The sequence below is a fragment of the Haliaeetus albicilla genome, chromosome 12, assembly GCF_947461875.1.
Source record: "Haliaeetus albicilla chromosome 12, bHalAlb1.1, whole genome shotgun sequence".
NCBI classification, from domain to species: Eukaryota; Metazoa; Chordata; class Aves; order Accipitriformes; family Accipitridae; genus Haliaeetus; species Haliaeetus albicilla.
In genome coordinates this window covers 31624163-31644663 of record NC_091494.1, presented here as the reverse complement: position 1 = coordinate 31644663, position 20501 = coordinate 31624163, and the positions used below count along the sequence as shown (strand labels likewise).

General features: G+C 50.0%; 1 protein-coding gene across 1 annotated transcript in view; it reads right to left on the bottom strand.

The window, feature by feature from the left end:
* The window catches only part of NTN1 (netrin 1), a 108312-nt gene that overhangs the window by 41734 nt on the left and 46077 nt on the right, over positions 1–20501 (bottom strand). The window contains exon 2 of the mRNA XM_069798887.1: positions 11635–11823. Within this exon, the coding sequence (XP_069654988.1) occupies positions 11635–11823 (189 nt within the window). The remainder of the gene's footprint in view (positions 1–11634; positions 11824–20501) is intronic.

The window sequence follows — 20501 nt, the reverse complement described above, 5'->3', positions numbered from 1 at the left end:
GTGTGACCTTTTTTGAGAAGGTACCTGAAAGGACCTGCGTTTTTGGAGAATTATCATCTTCCTGTTTTCGGGGAAGCTGTTTCCTTGGGAGGTTTTCAGAATGATGAAAAATCCATTTGACTGAACAACAGAAAAAGGCTTGATTTCACGGCATGTCCAGATTTCCTCTTGTCACACTGTATCTGCAATGATAACATACGTCGTAGGGCTTCCAGATTTAAAAGCCCAAAGCGTGACTGCTTTACGTTACACCATGCGCTAAGCAGTAAAACAGCAATTCATTAAACTGGAAAAAGCACCTTAATTTGCAACAGTCATTGATGAAGGTTCCAGTATTGAGAAAGAACCTTCTTCAGGAAATCACACTCAGTTTTAAGTAAGAATTTAAGTCCCACATAGCCAATATGCCTTAGGTACACATTTATATTTAACCATGCTTTTAAATGCTTTTCCAGAATCATGGCCAAAATTGCCTCCCTTTGGTTGCTTCCTTTCTTTCCTCCAAAGACTCCAAAAGGAGTAAAAAATGTGGCTACAGAAGCTTTCTGCTGGAAGAAAATGCACCAAAATCAAGCTTCTTGTGTGAATGCTTTGATTCTGACAATATTTTAAACAGCAAAATGTCAAAACAAATCAACTTAAATTTGCCTGTTGCTTCAGTAATGCAGCCCGTGTCATCCTGATGCAGTAAACGTATTTCACTTAGTCTTATGTTTTAGTATTTAGAAGTATGGTTCAGATATTATTATTACAGTTATTTTTTTTCCTGTTCCACTGTCTTTAGTAACTCAGGTGCTTTAAATCCTGGTTCCAATGAACACATCTGCCCTGGGGAATGCAAGGTGTGAGAAACTCCTGGGGTGGGTTCAGTTGTCCCCCTGTAGCTGTAATCCATCTCAAAGGTGACCCCAGCTTTGAAGCTGTCCCAAAGATCTGACCTGAGCAGGCTTTTTTTAGCAGATTTGCTTTGGCTCCTGTCTTTGGGGAAACAAATCAAAACAAGCAGCACTCCTTCCTTTGGAGACCTACCCTGGTTATTTGTCTGTGGGTGAGGAGAGTTAGAATCTGAAATCTGTGCACCTGAGTGATGTGGAAAGGTTTATGCTGGCTCTGGGGACGGGATCCTGCGGGGATGGGTGACACCATATTTAATGGCAGAGCATCTCCACCATGGGTGGCACGTTCTGCAAATCCCACAGATTTATGTCACGAGGAAAAGAAACTGTGGTATTTAGTGTGTACCCACCCAGTCTGGCCCCAGCTAGTTTGCTAACCAGAAGCAGAGGTTGAAATGTCTCTGTGTTAACTCTGAATACTAATAATGGCTTTAAATATTAACTGTTAACTGCTTTGCAATGAGATCGTCAGCTTGTCTGCGATATTGTGAACTGGATTTAGTTCTCCAAAGGATCATGTTCATGCACAATGTCCCTCAGCACATTCTCTTGGAGATTTAAAGGTTTCTTGCCAGCAGAAAATGAATTCCCCCTTTTATCAGGCAAAGCCAAATAATCTCTTGGCGTTTCACAGTGTCCCTCCTCCTGCGCCGCTTCTCAGGGCTCTCCCATTTCTTCCTCCTGAACTGGCACTCGGGGAAGCCAAGGGCTTTGGCGCCCTGTGGTTTGGGCCAAATTTCACAGATTAGACCTTGTCTTTGTCTTCTCCATAACAAGTAACAGACGGGGCCCACAATGCCTCCACTGAGCAAGAGTCGCCGCTAATCCGGAGGGGGCTTTGAACCACGGTAATAAATCCACTTTTTGGGCAGGCGCACTATGGGCAGGCATTAGTGATACAGACAATAAGACAATTATGGCAGCACTTTCCAAAATGCTCGAAAATCCTCTTGTTGGAAAATTGTTAAAAATTCCCCTGTCGTCTTGGAGCTCCACCTTTTGGGTGATTGCAACGGAGACGGAGAAGCTGCCAGAGAGAGTGGTGGGGATGCTGAGATGCCCAGGGATGAAGCACTGGGGCTTCCTTCTCCCTGCTTTGCTGGCAGGACTTGGGTTTTGTCATGGAGGATGTCATCCCTTTTATTTTTCCATTGAAAAATGTCAAGTCTTGTCAAAGACCCCTGGGGGCTGCACTGGCCACGCAGAGAGCAGCTTAGTTGGGCACAGTCCCTGGGCATGGTGTCCTCACGGCTCTAAAGCAAAGTAAGGCTCAATCTGCTCTCATGGGAGATATTGCATGAGAAAATGTGGGTTGGAAAATACTTTTATTGAGGAGGAAAAAAAAAAAAGGCAAACATTTTCTCCTCCTGATGTGTTTTTAGCCTGGCTCCTGAGGAAATGAGGTTCCTACAAGTGTATTCTCCCACTAATAATATTTCAATCAAATCTGGCAGCGGAACAAAAGTCTCAGAGATGATGAGGTTGCCACAAACCTCATTAAATGAGGCAGTTGGGTAGATGAGAGAGAAACTCTAGAAAAAGTTCAGCAGAGGGGGATTCCTTCGGTGTGCATAGCCCTTATCAGACACTAAAGCATCCACAGTGGGGAGAGCCCCCCTAACACCCCAAGTGCCTGTGAAAAATTGCAATGAGAGCTCCTGGGGCACAAATCCAGGCCACTGATTTGTGATGCTCTGAGAAGTGTATGTTTAACTGAAAAAATATCTCTTTTTCTATCAGAAAAAAGCCTTTTCATTTTAATATGCTTAAAATCAGAACAGGGCATGTGGATGAGCAGGACTGACCTTTGTTTTAATGTTCAGGACCTGAGAGCCTGGAGGACTTTTCACTCTTGAGAACGGATCTGAAGCAGGAAATTATCTCAACAGTTTGAAAATATTTATGGGGAAGGCAAATTATTCCTTTTCTTTCCTCTGTCTTGGAGATATGCAAAGGTCTAACTATGCAAATGAATTTAGTAACTTTTGTTCTTAGTCTGAGACTTGTGATGGAGAACTGGGGTTTAGTCTGTTGTTTTTTTTTTAATAGGGTGCAAATTCCCCTCTATTGTGTTGCAGCCTGCCACTTCTGAAAAACCACAGTCCAAACCTGCCCTTCAGGATTGCTTATGGATGTGTTTCTGCTGAAAAACCAAACCCAAAACACAGTTTTGAAGGTGGTCAGTCCCAAATTTAACCATTGCAAGGACGTGATTTTTCAGAAATGCAGAACTCCTGTCAGGGAATCAACACTGTCTAAATTTTCCTAATATGCTGGATCATCCATGGATTTGGGACTCAGCTGTGAGCTAGATCTCCCCTCTGAAGGCACTGGGGGAGCAGGTTTCCATGCTGCAATGTAGAGCTCAATGTTCTTCAGAAGGTCTTTGGCTGACCCTCCTCCATCCCATGTCTTTGCCTCCCTGGAGTCAACAGAGCATCTCACCCTGACCTCTGCGAGCCCCACACAGTGCTGGCAGTTTCTGTCATGACTTTTACCCTTTCTGCATGCTTTTTCAGCTCATCCATTCATGGGGCTGTTCCTCCTGTGCTAAAAGTGATGAAGGTGTCCTGTTGCAGTGGAGACACATCTCTAAACCGACTCACCTGGTGTTGTCCTTCTGGGAGGTGATGCTTTGGGTCCTGGTTCTACTCATTTGGGTGGAAGAAGCAACTGGCGGGTGCTTTTGTGGGAGAGTGTCTGTGGGAGCGTGACACTTGGGGCACCCCCAGGGCCCTGGGTGCATCTCCCATGGGAGTGGGTGCTCCTGGCTGGCCTGAGGATGCCAAGCGGACACATCAGAGCCGCGATCCGGGGTTTGTACTGCAGGTCAGGCCTCTGCCCGGCGACGTGCTGTCTTGTTTATGTCCAGATGTCTTCCCAGCCCATTTGAAGATATGTCAAAAGCCCCTTCCTCACCTCCCCTTCCCTAAACTGGGTCTGCTTCGAATTTGCATTTAAATGCAAGTTAGTCTCTACCAATTCAGCAAAGTCCAAAAGACGGTCCTAGAAGAGAGGGGAGCTTTGCTGAAAAGGGCTCTGGGAGTGCTGATGTGGTTTTTTGGAGGACAATGGGGGGCCCAGGCTAAGAAGCAGCCCCCCTCCCTCAGCACTGCCGCAGGGCTGGGGTGCACAGCATCTGCCCAGCCCAGCGGCCCCAAGAGTCTGGGTGTGCAGGGGCAGCAAAATGCGCCTGGGTGGGAGCAATATGTAAAATTATTGACTTCCCCAGAGCTTGAAGACAGCTGCAGCTTAAGGAAATTTTTGGCATGGAGGTGATTTTGCTGTGATCTTATCACCAGGCACAGACAAACCTCTCTCTCTTTCTTCTTTTTTTCCCTCTTTTTAATTTTTTTTTTGGGGGGGGGGGGGGGAGTTGGTTAATGACCTTCTAAGCTAACTTCTGGAGACTGTAGCAGACCAGAGACCCCTAGCAAGTGCACTTCATCTGGGATGTGGATGGCAGAACCTCCTTGCCCATGGTGATGCCCCTTCGTGCTCTGCCAGCCCCTGGGGCAGGGTGCCCTACCAGTGCTCTGTGCTCTCTCTGAGCATCCAGGTTTCAATCCCAGACTGCCTAAAATATATGAAAGCATATATCTGTTTAAATGCTGCTGTATTGTGGGAGGTGGCCCTGATCATAAGCTAGAGAGAGGAGAAAGTCTGCGATAAGTTTCTGGGAAGACCATACAGCAGGATTTTACCCTCGTTCCAGTTAATTTGCACCAAAATAGAGAACCAACCCCAATACTGGAGCACTTCCAGGGGCAGATACATACAGGAGCAAAAAGTATGACTGCTTCAGATCACCAGTGGCTACAAACATGAAACTGGAATGTGATATCTGTGGTCCCTAAACGTGTGCCCCAGTGCGTGGCATCATCGCCATGCACTGTGTGGAGGTGCTGGAGCTGCCCTGGGCTGGGGGAAAGGGCTGTGCATGGCTCCGACATTTGGGTTGTTCCTTGTTGATGGCTCACATAGATCAGACTTAATTAGAAAGTCCTTGGAACTGGAACGCACGCGTGAAAGGCAGAGCAGGATGAAGGTTGGCACATGGAGCCCCATCTGGCTTGAAACAATTAGAAAGTGTCTCAGTTGCTGGGTTTGCCACAGGAATATTCCACTGCTGCGACGCAGCAAACTTTTCCCACTCTGGCTCGCACAGAAGCGGCTGCTTAATTTGACGTAGCTGCTCATATGTCATTAAAATTGTGGATGTTTAAAAGCTGGCATGGCCAGGTAGATGTCTTGTGTTGAGCTCAAGTCTTCATTTAAAAAAAAAAAAAAATCACTCCTTTTCTATGTTTTCACACTACAAACTCAAAACAGTTTAAGAGTTTCTGTAATAATCATGTTCCTTCTTTGCTTTGGAACCCTTCCAGCTCAAGCGCGTGAATGGTGCAGCTCTACCCTGGGTCCTGGAGGTACCACGGAGGTGGTGGCACTTGGTGGCAGTGGCTCTCAAGCCTCCTGTGCTGCCCCAGGACACTTCCACGCAGCGACCCCTCTGCATGGAACAGCTTAAAGCTGCATTTCTATAAACTTCCTCCGACTGGTTTGTGTGTGCCTGGGGGTTGCTGATGACAAGTTTTAGATGTAGAAACCGTAAATCAGTGCTCAGCACTTGGAATAATATCGATATAAAGAATTATGGGGCCTTGGGGAAAGGGGTGACTAAGGCATAGCCACTAACAAATGCGGTATAGAAATACAGCTAGAAAATTGTTCTTGCAGCAGTGGAAGAGCATGCCCTATGGAGAAAATAAAGTCTGTGCTTGGCAGATCAATGCCTTGAAAGTTTGGACTTTCTCCAGTGATGTGATTTCTCAGAGGTGACCAAGCCTTGATACAAGAACTTGGTCCAAGCCCTGCCAGCACTACGAGTTGGATCATCTTTCATCTAAACGGTAGCTCCAGCTGGTCTTCAAAGAGGAAGAAAAGGAGAAAAGGAAGGGAAGGAAGTCTGATAATTAAGAACAGCTCCCTGGGGGGAATTCATAGAAAGTGTTGCCTTGGACTTTGCCTTGTGAAACCACAAATGAGCTGGACTAGAGATGGGCATCAAAATGAGATTGCTGTGGGGAGAGGAGCATCTCTCTTAGGATGCACTTCACCTCCTCCTAAGGTGGACACCAAGGGTAGATCTCCTGCACTGATGCTCAGCAGTGACAGGAGGGAGCCTGTGGGAGCTGGTACTCGCTGCAGACAAGGAAAGGCTGGGGACAGGATCTCTGCCAGGAGCCACCACTGGTGGCCCTGCTGCCCTAGAGAGCCCTGGTTGGGGGGTTTCAGCCAGGCCACCCCCGTGTCTTTGGGATGTGTTAGCTGTGAGCTTGCCTAGCCCCCACCTAGCTGTGGACTGGGGACTGTGGTGGCAGGGGACATCTCCAAGGCTGAAAGGATGCTGACCACAACTGAAACCTGCAGAGGCGCACCATGGACAGGCTGATCTTCCTGTCCTATATTGGGACATGGCCCGTGGGACATCAACGGTGGGACACCAGGACGCTGGTGGCAGCGAGCCCGTCCTCAGACTTTGCCATCTAAGGTGGGTTTTACCCCGACCGCCTCCTGCACCCCAACTTCTCAGTGGGGCTCCATGCAGCAAGAAGAGGTTACATCTCCCCTGGCTTCAGCCTTGTGGAAATGAGCTCTCTGCTCTAAGCTGGTCATGCAGCTCCCTCTATAGTCAGTGGAGAGAGACTGGGCGAGGGGGGGGACTCGTCCCACTGTCCCTGTCACCAGGGGCTCTGCCTTCCTCTCCAGGCAGCACAAGGAGCCAAAAGGGTTCCGCTGCATTAGTGTCCCCCCTCCTAAATGCCTGCAGCTGGGTGGGAAGAAAACCTCCATCAGCATCCGTGAAATCAAGGACCAGAGGCTGAGCCCATGGGGATGGCAAGCACCCTCGCTCTGCTTGAACCGAAACTGTCTCCAAAAAGCAAACATCAAAGTCTTGAGCCTTTGCAGGTACAAACCAGGATGGGCAGGTAGGCTGGGAATGCTTTTTTTTTTTTTTTTTTTCTTCACAAGCCATTAAATAATCCTCCAACGCAGATGGAAAAGTCTGCCAGGCTCAGCATGGGCGTGGGGCTGCAATGGCGTGGGGGAGGCAGGGATCCCATTTTTTACCAAAACATTGAGTCCTAACGAATGTGACCTCTCCAGGTGCCAAATCCTGCCCCTCCACAAGGGGTTTACACTGGCAGCCTCAGCACAAGTGCATTCATAATGCGTATCATTTGTCATCTTTTCATCAAAAAGTGTGTAAATCCTTTCCCTGAAGTGCAGAGCTGTTTTACAGCCAGGCTATAAAATCCTGCAGAGTCTCTGTTCCAATAGAATTACATTAGTGCCAATAATCTGGCAAATATCAGGAGTGAATTTAATCAAAAGAACTAACACCAGGGCCCTGATTTACAGCGGCCCATGACAGAGTGGAGCAGACGGAGGTTTGCAGGACCCAGATGTGGAATTTCACTTGCAACATCATTTGCAGCAGAGGGAAAGCAGAAGGAATGGGAAGCAGGGCTTCAGCATTTTGGGAGCTCTTCATGCTCTCACAAATATTGGTGAGAAAAGAGGAACAATTCGCCTTTGTTCTGAGTTTTAAAAGATGATCATGTGAAATTTCTTATATCTGGGGCTTCGTTGTTTCTCGGGACAGCCCCCACACCTAACGGGTGTGTGCAGGACCAGGGTTTTGATGTATCTGCCAGAGCAAAGGTCATCCCACTCCGGCACCCGCTGGGATGAGCCCATCCATCCCCCACGGCAGAGGACCGGCACTACCACTGGACTGCTCCAGCCTGAGAGTCCCCGTCCGGGGCCACGCAGAGATCAGTTGTGCGGTCTGACCTCAAAACGCCAGGGGAGCCTGAGCCCTTGCTTGAGTAACTGGTGTCCCTGGCTTTGCCTGACCACCCACCCGCAGCAATCCCAGTCCTCCTTCAGCTCCCAATTCCAGCCTGGCAGGCTCTGGCGCGCACCCAACGTTGCCACTTCATGCAATATCCCTGCTCCATCTGTCATCAATTCCTTTGCATGTGGTTTGCAGACTTCATGCCATGCTCTGCCTGTTGCGTGGCTCTGTGACAGGGCATCTCTGATCACTGACAATTTTTTTCTTTCTATCATTTTTTGCAAGAAAACAACTGGAAGCAAATGCATAGGTGAGGAACATGGCATGGCTGCATCACTTTTAACCATCAGGGTAAAAGTAATCCTTAAAGCCCAACTCCTTATGCCTTCACCTGTGCTGCTAAGACAAATTCAAATCATTAAAAAAACTCTTTTAATTAAAAGCTATTATAGGTTTGGCTATTAGAAAACCAACCAGCCCTCCACCTGGGCAGGAGGGCACTGCCCAGCTCCACTTTCTGCTCACCTTTTGCTGCCTGAGCCTCACACCATGCCCTGCAACATGTGCAAAAGTTTGTGGCATTTTCTTTTTCTCCAAGTTAAAAAAAAAGTAGACATAGTTCAAACATTTCTGCAATGTGATATTTTTTGCATAAATACCAAACCCAACCATTTCAAATAATGTAACTCATGCCTCTATAAATTTCTGGCGTTAGATGCGTTATGAATTGAGGCACATAACCTAGTGCATAGGATGGAGTGAGAGATGAGAAACACAAGTGAGAGGAAAGGCAGTTTAGCTGGATGTGTCTGTTAGGCTGAATTAATGAAGTTGAATTAATACAAAAATCTCTTCAGCAGCTCTTTCACGGAACATTTGCTGTGAGTTCGCCCGAGCTCACGCACTCTTGCCAGGGGGGTTAAGTGTGCTGCATGCTTCCTTGGCAGCTCTTGATCTGCTCACAAGGCACTGGTGCTCTATTATATGCATTTGTTTAAATGTGTTACATGTAGGACATGAACGGAGCAATGCGATGGTTGAAAGAATCAAGTCTTATAGAGAAAACACAATATACTGGGTGGGATGAGACGTCAGGCAGTTGTGAGTGAGATGGCAGATGCTACAGGATGGTTAATTCCTTAATTCTAAACACATTCGGTCGAGATGAGACTCTGGGAGAGCTTTGCCTCTTGGCAGATGGCTTGGTGAGATGATAAATTAATATTGTTATCAATGGGAAAATGGCTGAAGTTGTTAGATGGTAGGGTTTGCTTTTTAAAAATGCCTGTTTTTCAACAATTATTTCAGAAAAGTCCCTGAATCAGGGAAGAAAAACAGAGGGAACATAAAATATCCTCTGTGTCATAAACAGAGCTCAGGAAAACGAGTTTTCAAAGGAATGCCTTTGCTGTAGGAAACTTCATTTCGCCTGCTTTTGTATAGGACGATGGATTACGCCAACAATAAACCATTCCAACCACTGTGAAATTGTGCTAATAGCCTGCGAGTCAGGGAGCTGTTCATGCACCAGCATATTTATTACATACCTTTGTATCTGTTAGCTCCAATAGCCACATTTTTGTTACAAGCTGTGGGGGGTTGGAGAAGTATTTAAATTTGGAGATCTCAAATTTCAAGAGCAGGAGCGGTTTGACAAGGCAGGGGGATGAGAAAAGGACAATTGCAAAGAGCATTTAATAGAACGAATGACCCAGTGACTGGGAAATTCAGCCTTAAAACATCGTGGAGTGCCTCACGAAGGCCAGTACACATCTTCCCGGGTGCTCACTTGGGGAAACTGAGGCACAGCATGGCTGTGAGGTTTCCCACCCGCAGGTACCACCCATCACCCAGCTGTGCTTTTTGGGTAAAAGACCACTGTGCTATCTGCCACGGAGAGGTTAGCAAGAGTGAGGGGCCAGGGGACAGAAAGGGTAAATGGGCAGGAGAGGGGGAGCAGGCTGCCTGGCCAGGGAGGAGAGCTGGGAAAAGCAGGAGCGAGGAAGGTCCTGGGAAATGCCAGAGTCAATGAGACAGAGAGGCTTAAGCATGGACATTGCTGCCAACACAGGGCAGGGACTGCCTTTTCCCAGGATGGAAAAGCTGGGGATGGACGGACAGGGGACGGCATCCGCCCTACCCTCCGGCCGAGCATCCCCTCCCTGCTCCGTGCTCCCTGGGCTGATCCCAGAGGACTGGAATCCCTATGGATGCACAGTGACCCCGTGGCTGGGAAAGAGCTCTCCTCTCCCCCAAATCCCACCATGTCCCCAGGAGTCCCCATGCTGGGGAGGCAGCTGGGGTAAACCAGAGCTCTAGGAAGGAGATAACTGTGCTTGGGGAGGGGTGAGAAATCACCCCACCACCCCGGCACCCCAAAACCCTTTCTGAGGAGCAGGAAGGTAAATGAGAATCAGGCTCTGGACATCAGCAAACCCCTCTGCGAGCATGCCGCTGCCCGGGGGTGGTGGATGCCCGCCTGCATCGCTGCCTGGCCCCGCTCGAGGAGAGCCTACGCCTTCACAATTTCCCTTTGTTTGCCTCAACCTAATGCGCTGTTACTTCAGCTGCGACCCGGCCGTGAAAGCAGAAATATGAACTTTATTACGACACATATCCGCTCGGGACCGGGGGGCAAGGCGCGGCCGCGCGCGGCAGGCAGCTCGCTGCTGGAGCAGGGGTCCGGCTGGGGTGCTGGGTGTTGAGGCTGGTGTGGAAGTGACTCAGTCCCCCTGCACTCCTGCCTTCTGGCTCCTCGGACCCCAAAACGGCAGCTCGTCTCCCCCCCCCAGTGCCACGGGTTGGGTTCACATCCCACCAGCCCGTGCATTGGCTGAAGCTGTAGCTTGTTAGCAGCCTCAGCACAGGGCGGGTCGAAAACGTCTCGTTGAAATAGTTTTTACAAGGTGAAAAAAGGGGGAGTAGGGCTGTCTAAAGAAGCAATTTCTTTTTTTGCTTTGGCAAAGAGTGTCTGTTTTCAGTGGAAAAAAAAAAAAAACACTTGAAGAAGCGTTTTCATTAAAAAAATTGAAAATGCTGAAGACCCAAAGCTTTCCAGCCAAAAATACCCAGCTTGGGCCAAAAAGCTTTCCGTTTCTTGTTGAAATGAGTCTTTAGAGAGAAAAGAGCTGAAACTTTCTGCGGGAAACCCCAGCATCTTCTAATCTGGCTTTTGAATGTTTGCTTGATTCCTTTAGCTGTGTCTCAGGTTCAGGATTTATATCTCTTCCAGCAGAGAGCTGAGAGTTTAAAAAGTTCATTTGCAGGATTTGCTCTTATTGCTGCTCCCACCCCAGCTGAAGCCCCGCTTGCCTTCACATCCACCGCAGAAGAGGAAACCTCAAAAAACTCCGCTTGCTGAGCTCAAAATAAAATTGTTTCCCATTTTACTCTTCTCACCTCGTCCCGAGGAGTGAAATGTTCTGTGCGTGGGTTAAATGCTGCCTGTGCCCCTGGCAGCGCTGAGGGTGGGAGCAGGAGACGGGCGTTTGGAGGAGGCTGATTTACAGACGCTACATCTAACCCCGTTTTGTGCAACTCTGCCCTTACATGTGTGACGACCAAATTAGCTGTGGCTATCGGAGCAGGTGAAGCATGATTTATAAGTGATAAAACCTGAAATAATTTAAAGTCATCCTCAGCAGTGAGGACTTTTTCTATTTCGGTGGCCTCATCCTCACCTGGAGGCTGGGGAGACCAGGGAGAGGTGATGGCAGGGAATGTGGGGGCAAGAAAAGTTATTTCAGGGCTTGGTTTGGGAGAGGGAGGAGCAGGAGGGGTATGGCGAGATCAAGAACTGTGGAAGCAGGAGCAGCAGGAAGGAGTCGGAGGAGAAGGAGCCGTGCGGTCCCGGCCACCCCACCCCTGACCCGGTACCTTTGCAGGCCTTGCGGTGGGAGATGGGCTTGCTGAGGTCCCGGTAGAAGCCCTCCTTGCAGTAGTGGCAGTGCCGCCCAGCAGTGTTGTGCCGGCAGTTCAGGCAGACGCCGCCGCTCTTGCGCCCCGACAGCTTGTAGAGCTCCATGTTGAAGCGGCACCGCCGGGCGTGGAGGTTGCAGTTGCAGGCTGCGAGAGGGAAAGAGCGGAGACCGTCAGCATCTGTGCCCGCTCGCGGAGGTGCCAACCCGGGGGGAACCTGTGTGCATGGGGGTGGGCACCCTCGAGGTGCTGCCCGGGGAGCCCTGCCGCAGCGGGGGTGTCACAGGCTGGGATGCTCTGGTGGCACCTCTGGCTATGGGAAACCAACTGCTAACCCACGTTCCTCCTTGACCAGTGCTAAGTGGTGAGTCCAGCTTTTTGGAGGGGAAGTTGAGGTCACCAAGACCCCGTTTCACCATTGTGACTTGCAACAAATAGGCCTTTTGCGTCTCCCCACTCTTAATGTGAATTAAAAGCTGGGTGCAGGCAGGTCTGCGAGGGCAGGCAGCTCACCCGTGGTCAGGAAACGGCAACGCACAACCCCCCAGCTGCTCCCCCAGGTTTGTCGCAACTGCTTTGCCCCACGCAAGTCTCCTTTCCCATCTGCTCTCACACTGTGGTGCTTCATATTGTGCTACTGCTCGGTACAAAGCCCCCCCAAAACTGCTGTGAACCCCCCTGCTTCCCAACACCCTGGGAGCCCTCTCTGTCTGCCCCCAGGGGAAAGGGGGTTTCCAACATCACCTGCCCAACCTTCCCAGTATTCCCACTCTCACCTGACACATGTGTGTTTAAGCTCCAAATATCAAGACCTTCCTAGCTACCTTCTTCCCCGGCTTTCCTTCCTGTGCTTGGAACCCGTAGCACAAGTCTCTGTTCTGCATCTGCAGCCCTGAACATGCCGGTAAAACCTCACCTCTGCCTCCGCATCTCTCATCCCGCTGCTGGGACAGGGCCAGCCTGACGCCCAGTTAGTCAAATACCAAAAAGTCCCCCTCTGCTTTGATTGCATGTGCTGTGACTGAACCTGCCGGGAGATGTCCAATTTCTCCACCATATGCAGCCTAATGTCAACACAGGGACTATTTTAACAGGGGGCCTTTGCAAAGGACAACTTAAGGACTTCAAAGCTCGACCCCTCGCCTGCCTCTCCCCAGAGCTGTCATGGGAACATCAAGAGGCAGTTGCTGGGGCTCTGTGCTTTGCTGAGAATTTTATAGCTTGTTTTCTTTTCCCTTTGCTTTTATTTGCTCTTCACCCCTGAACAATGCATCTGTGCAATGCCAACCCACAGCTGGGCCTCTCGGCTCGGCACGAAGGTGTCACGGCTCTGGGCTTGTCACCTTCCTTTAGAGCAGAGACATCTTAATCCCTCATTCCTTCCTGTTTACCTTATGGTGCTTGCCCAAGACAAAGACATGCTATATTTGCTTAATTATCAAATTTCAGCCCAGAAAATTACAGTGCAGTTCCGGATTATTTATCAGGAACAATCCCCAGCTAACTCGCAACGTGAAAGCAAAGCGGAGAGCAAAATCCTCTGGACACGTCCGACCAGCGGGATGGAGACTGCTCTCTCCATGCTTTGCAATCTGAATTCCTCTGGCTGGCGTGGTGAGGCCCAACCTCACGTCCCCACCAAACGCGGGCAGAGCAGGAGAAGCAGCTACCAACGTGCTAGTGGTGAGAAAAGTGGCCCAAGAGCGGTTTGCCAGCCGTGAGAAAGTGAGATTTCTGACACCGAGTGGGGCCACGACTTTGAACTGCGGTTTGCCTCTCCTTAGATGAGCCCACCAGCCTGCGGGTGCATTTGTCATCTCCCAAAACAGGAGACGACCATCAAGGAGACTGGAGAGGCAGCTCCTGCATGCAGAGGGAATTGCTGTTTTTTTAGATCCGGCCGGTCCCACAGACACATTTGCTGATGCTGTAAGCACACTTAAACAGCCTGTTTGCATCTAAAAGAAGCACGGGAGCTCACACCAGGCACTTTCTGCATCCCCCCTTGTAGGTTTTTCCCCTTCCGTCTTAATCTCAGGAGGAGCACTTTGTACTTTGCTAGGAGCGCCCCAGCAGCTGCTCAGCTATGGTATTCTCCTTTTCTCATGGCGTGCCGAGCAGCCCCTGCCACCCCGATGGCTCCGCCGCAGTCAGCGCTTGTACAAATAGGGGATTAGAGGTGATTCTTGCCCTGCAGAATGCATGAGCTAAGCTTTTGGGAAGGAGGTGGCATTTTTAAAGTCCCAATCCTTGTTTTACAGAGAGGCGACCGAGATGCTGAGATTAAACCCTTTTGCCGGGCACGCAGGAGGCACAGGGCTGAGGGCTGGTTCCTCCACGCAGGGCAGAGCCTTGCCCCAGGCATGGACCAGCTGAAAGGCACACCAGGGCTGCAAGCTGAAGGATGACCTCTTGGCTACCAAAGCAACACCTGTATCAATGTCATGGCCTCAGGACTCAGCTCAAGCAGAGAAAAAAAGATTTAAGTCCCTCAGTCTGAGAGTCTGTCATCCCTGCTGTAGCCTGTGATGTTGCAGGCACATCTCCATCATTCAAAGCCTTGAGATGCACTAGCAGCTCTGCCTTTGGTGCTGCAAACCACAGGATTTACTCCCTGTTGACCAACATGAGGAGACATTTCTCCAGGGGGTGGCATGGCCTCACAGAATACCTAGTTCTTCCTTGAATCTGGCAGAACTGTGTGTTTTCCGAAGAGCGTGAAAGCTCATCTCCTCCTAAAACTTGTATTTTAGGAGAGCTGGACTTGGTACTAGAGTATTTTGCAAGATTGCATTGGCAAATCCCTTTTTAAAATTCAAAGCTGAGCCCACCCGAAGAGTGAGTAAAAATTTTTGCATTTATTTGGGTTGCTTGATAAGCAGAAATCTTTTTGCAAAGCCAGAAAAGCAGAACTCGTGGGATTTTTCTCAAGATCTTTGCAAATATTTCAGCTGGTCCCACCAGGGCAGAGCTGCACGGGAATGTGGAGGAATAAGTGGAGTGTGCAGAGCTGCTCGCAGCCCTGCTCCTGGGATCAATTTTACATTGATCTTCCAGGGATGGGAAAATCCAGTGTCTGGAGAAGGGAAGAAGCTGAACCTCACAAGAAGCTGCAAGGAGCTCCCAAAACCAGCCATGCCTGTCCTCATACAGAGCAAAGGACCTAAAGATTGTGTATGCCCCAGGGTATAAACCCTCCCAGGAGGGAATGAATGAGCTGGGAGAAGGTGTGGGCTAGTCGAGCCCCTCTCCATGCCCAGCGTCCCTGCACTTGGCCTCTCTGCGAGCTCCCCGTAAGCACCGTAACAGCCAGGGAGCACCGGCCACCCCTCCACCGTGACTTCTCACCTTTTTTTGGCTCCATCGGCTCAGCCTTGGCTCTGTCCCCTCCTTCCACCTCCACTCCCAGGGCACCAAGGACATCCGCTGGGCCCCATGCACATAGGTGCTTTTCCATCATCCACCCCCTCCTGATCCACCCGCTTGTGCAGACAGAAGGGACCAAACTGACCCAAGGAGGGTGGTTTTAATTGAAATTACTGTCTTCTGTGCTCACCCTGAGTGCATGGGTCCTGAATGGCCAGTGCTATGCACTGCTGGGCTAGCTGGCAGCTCTGTCTGCAGCCTGATGTGTTTGCAGGTGCCCAATGGGAGAGGCTTGGTCTGACTGAAGGAACATAGCCATCCTGTTTTTTCCTGACAATAGTGCATAGGGACAGAAGAATTAATGCAATAAATGACCCATCTAGGCATCAGAAAGTCCTTGCTGGGGATGAAGCTGGGACATGTTGTGATGGGATCCATCACGCTGGTGCTACAGCCTCGGAGAAGACCGGTGGTGGGGACCTGGGGATGCTGAGCGAGGGCAATGCCTGGGCACACCGCTATCACTGGGAGACGGCCGTTAGGACCGACAGGGACCCAGCAGCAGGTCATGATGCTTTTGGATCCCAGCTCTGAATCTGTGTGCGGTCCCCGGGTGCCGCAGGCAGGGCGTGCGGCTCGCCTGGCCACATTTTCCCTGGACAGAGGCGTTCAGGAAACACGGCTCCCGCCCACCCTCTCCCTTGGCCCAATGGTTAATCCCCTGCTGTGCTAAAGCATTTTGCCTTGTTCCTAACATGAGTTGGGCTGGCTTTAATTTCCAGCTAGTGCTTCTTGGTTTGAATTTCCCTGCCACAGTAAGTGGCTCTTTAGCAACCCATCTTTTCTTTCTATGAACGCCATCGCCGGTTGTAATAAAAATCACCTCCCAATATTGGCATCACCTAAGGTCCCCATGCTTTGCTTTTCACCCAGTGGAGAAGACACCCCTGCACAGGCTGCAGACCCAGCACAGACCCAGCTATGAGCAAAACATGTGCCAGGTGCTGAGACCTCTCCAATGAAAGATTTTGGCTCCAGTGGCTCAGTGCTGCTGTCTCCTGCTTTCTTCTTTCTCTTATTTTGCCAAGGACCTCACAAGCCTTTAGTTAGCTGACTTTATTGCGCACAGATGTACAGAGCTTCATCAAATACTTTCTACCTGGGCCGCCAGGCTCTGATATGAATAACCAGCTATCACTTAAATGCAGATGTTCAGAAACCTGGAGAAGGTCAGAGCGGAAAAGAGGAAAGCTGTGGTTTGGAGCCAGGTGCAGAAACTACAGCAGAAGCATCTCTGCATTAAAAACAGTGACTTGGTCAAATGAATCTGTCGAAGAAGGTCAAGGTGGGCAAGATTTTTCATTTGGGAGAATGAAAGGAGATACGTGAATGGGAGGCACAGGCTGGAGCTGTGCGGTGGGAGCTGTGGTCGTGGTCTTTTGTGCTGCCGCCATGTCCCCCAGGCTCCGCGTCCCAGTGCCCTACATCTCCCAGGACGCATTCCTCTCCGTGGTTTTCATTCAGCAATGACAATGCTGCCCTTTCAAAAGACCCCACCCTTCCAAAACTTATATTTTGGCAATTTTCAAAATGCAAATTGCTTTTTAAACAAACAAAAACCCCAAAACATTTTGTTTTAATTTTTGCAAACAATAATTTGGGGGAGGGGGGAAGGGAAAGGGGAGGATAGAAGAAGCCAGGGGCTGAAAGTAATCTCTAAATTTGACTTGAACTTATGAATAGTCTCATTCTCCTTAAAATTGTCCTTTTCTCAGATAAGTTTTTTTTGCCAGAAAATTGCTAGCTCAGCCTGAGCCATTATTTCTCTTTTGCAGGAGCAAGCCTCTTGTGCATCGTCCCAGCTGCTGAGGGAGGCACCCTGCCCGTGCCCATCTGGGGAGGGCCTTCGCTCCCAGGGGACCCCTGGAGATATCTTGAGGGATATTATTTTTGAGGGCCATATTGGTCAAGGAAACAGCCACCCTTAAATCACAGAGAGGGGACAACAGAGATGGAGCAGCAGCCAGAGTCAGCGGAGACCTGTCTGCTTGCTGGACTGGGAGGTAAAGAGAAAGGCCCTGTGGAGACAGTAGGAGGGTGTCCCTGGTGCCCTACAGCACTGCGTCCCTTCAAGCCTGCTGCTGGCTGGTTTGAGGTTTTGGAGCAGCTGGGCACGAACCTGGAGCTGCTGGACAAGTTCCTGCACTGCTGCATAAGTTCCCTCACTGCTGCATAAATTCCTGAATGCTGCATGCCGCCTGACCCCTCTGGTCCAGCACAGGCTGCAGTGCATTGGGCTGCTGGGGCTGTGCCTGGTGAGTGATCCCAGGTGGCATGGCCCTGCAGGCTGTCCCCTGAGGGGCACGGACACTGCCCGAGCTGGGGAAGGGGTTTCTGTCCATGCTCGCTGCAGCAAAATGGCAAAGCATGGATGAACACTGGCCGTGGCGGCAGTGAAGTCCTGCACGGTACAGCCACCGCGCGTGGCCCCGGGAGCTTGGAGCTGTCAGGACTGAGCAGCTGGATCCAGCTCTGCTTGCAGGGCAGGCGGCCCCGCGCCCTCTCGTGTGGCTTGGTGCCACCCACCACAGACCCAGTTGGCCGACACTAAACAAAAACGTTTGCTCGGGAAAATTCATTTGCGTGCTCTGTTAAGTCTGAGTAAGGAGGAGGATCGGAAATTGGTTTGGTTTGCTTGAGCTAATCCACCAGAGGGGAAATCCATTGGGTGTTGTGGCTGCAAGAGGGAGACGCAGGGTCTGCGCCAGACCCCAGGTTTTCCTGACAGTCAGAGCAAAAAGACGGAGGAAAGTGTGCGGACTCACCACAAAATATGCAACTGTGGCTGGCATTGCCCACGAAACCGGAGCCACTAACCTGGCTTGCAGAAAAAGCAAGTGTGCACTGGTGGTGGGGAGAGGAAAGCTCCATCCTTGCTGATGCATCCTCGAGACCCCCCCACTGTTGGGGCTGAAGCTTTTCCAGGCAGCCCCTTGCACTCCAACCTGCTCCCCATGAGGCCAAATGCCTCTCGCCACTTTCCACCCACGAGAAACATCCCTGAAAGCAAGGAAAGGCCAAACTGAAAATGTAGGTGAAGCAAGAGAGAGGGTTCTGGGGAGAAACACGCTGAGAAAATCTTCCTGGTGGCACAAAAAGGGGTTGGGGAACAGAAGACTTTTCCATTCACGAAAAACCTGAAGAATGGCAATTCTGCAGAAAAGCTCTAGACAAGATGGCATCAGAGTGACCCAGGACCTCTCTGGAGACGCTGGACACCTCAAGTGCTCTTCAATTCCCACTTTGCCCAGTTCCCAAACCCCTATGTGCCCCAGGGACTGGGAGGCCCTGGAGATGTCCCCCTGTCAATGTTGGTTCTGCTAAGTATAACAACGCTCTACAATACTGAAGTGCAAGCTGGTAACAACGACGTTTATGCCTGCCTGAGATGTCCAATGATAAGACCCTCATTTTGTTTTACGTAAAGAAATGCCAAACTCACTGATCGGGCAGAAATGTTTGAGACCGGGTGTCTGACTCAGGCTGAATATTTCTGGAAAAGTTCCTGCTAAAATGATTCAGCTGTTAATGAGAAACAAGGCTAGTGAAAAATACAGTGTTGTGCCAATGCTAACAAATTTGGGGATTTCTTTCCTTAAAGAAAAATCTATTGCCCTTATATTTGAAGCCAAGACTTAAAAAGAAAAACATTGCTCCCTGGTAGGGATGTGTCTTTTGCTGTCTCTAAGGAGAGCTGCTCAAGCTTGGCTGAGTTTCTAAGTCACTGAAAAATGAGGGACTTGTTTGGTCGAAGTTGGTGGAGTTTTGCAGCAAAAGTCCCTGAAGATCTTATTTTCACTGGCCAAACCAAGCTGAAAACCAAGCCTGTAGAGACAGGGCAGTAGATGCTTGGTAGACTCTTGGGTGCTGAGCATGGCAGTGCCAACCCACAGTGCTCCCTCCTACCATCAGTACAAGATTCACCTCTGTACGTCAGACCTCCCCAACAGCGATGATCATCAGCAGGCCCATCAGCAGGAAGGGTGAACCTTCAGCAGATGCTAGGGCATGGGTAGGAGAAGCAAATGCTAAACAGCAGAGCTTACCAGATTTAACCCATGAATGTGTTTTGGGGATTGCCCTCCTCCCAGCAGACAGTAGGGGTAAACCAGGCACATCCATGGTAAACCAGGCACATCCATGGTACACCAGTTGTCCATCAGCACCTGTAGCCAGATCAAATACTGGCTGTAAAAACTGGGCAGCAGACAGCTTGGTAAAGCCAACAACCAGTATGTGGTCTCTGGCATGTGGTTTTCAGAACAGATACAAGGAGAAAGTCCAGAGGTGCACATAGATCAAACCCAAAAGAGGAAAGAACAAGTCCCATCAGATCAGCTACTGAGGGTTACTTTGTCGATGCTCACAATTACCAACTTTTTGCCAGTGCTGTGAGACCAAAGCTCTTCCCAATAGCACAAGATCCCTTTGGAGAGCATCTGGCAGCTGCTGCAAACAAGGCATGGTAGCTGTCTGTCCACCCCTCCAGCTCCCCATGCCATGGGAGCTGGTTCCAACAGCGACAGACACTACTTGTGACTTAACCTGTAACGTGAACCTGTCTGACTGTGGTCTGATACATGTTTTTCTTAATTTCAGGGAGGGAGATATTTTCATAACTGCTTCCACATTTATTAGTTCCAGACTAGACTGGTGCACCAAAATCTCACCAGGTATTTCCTGGCTGTCCACATGGTATTTCTGGCCCCACAGGAAGCATCAGGGGAGCAAGAGCAAGACTTATTCCTGGGAGATTTACGGCTCTGAGATGTTCAGGTTATGAGCCAGATTTTAACAATCTCTGAGCAGTGGAGATCTCCCATTGCTAGCCGGCACACGTGGCAGACAGCTGCTCACAGCCAGCGAGGTCCCACTGATTTGTGTATTCCTGCCTTGAACCCTCAGGGACATCTACAGTGACCTGCAATTGCTCCTTCAAAGCCACCAGGCAGCTGACAGTCTATCAACAGGCAATGAGGATGGATGAGAAACCTGTGGGCCTGTTGTGTTGCACTGAAATGTTGAGATTTGTGGTAGCCTCTCACCCAAGGCATTTTGTCCAAAGACAAAAGCAGTCTTACTCAATACAGGATGCAAATCACAAAGCAAGCCTATCCCTGGTGAAGCACACACGGTTGTACTCAAAGAGCCTGGAAATGGGCTGCAAATTCCCCTTGCTTCCTCCAGTGAGTGTGCTGGGAGGGAACATCTGCTGCTCTTCAACAGAGACTTCACTGGAGTCTTCTTCCATCCAGCACCCCTGAGAGCCATCTGGAGATTAGGGCTCCAGCCTTGTAGTCTACATCTTGAGCCTGCCTCAATGAGGATTGGAGGAATCATCTTTGAGGGGTGGGATGAGAGCTCCAGGTGGACCTCACCTGGGAGCTGATCAGTGGCTG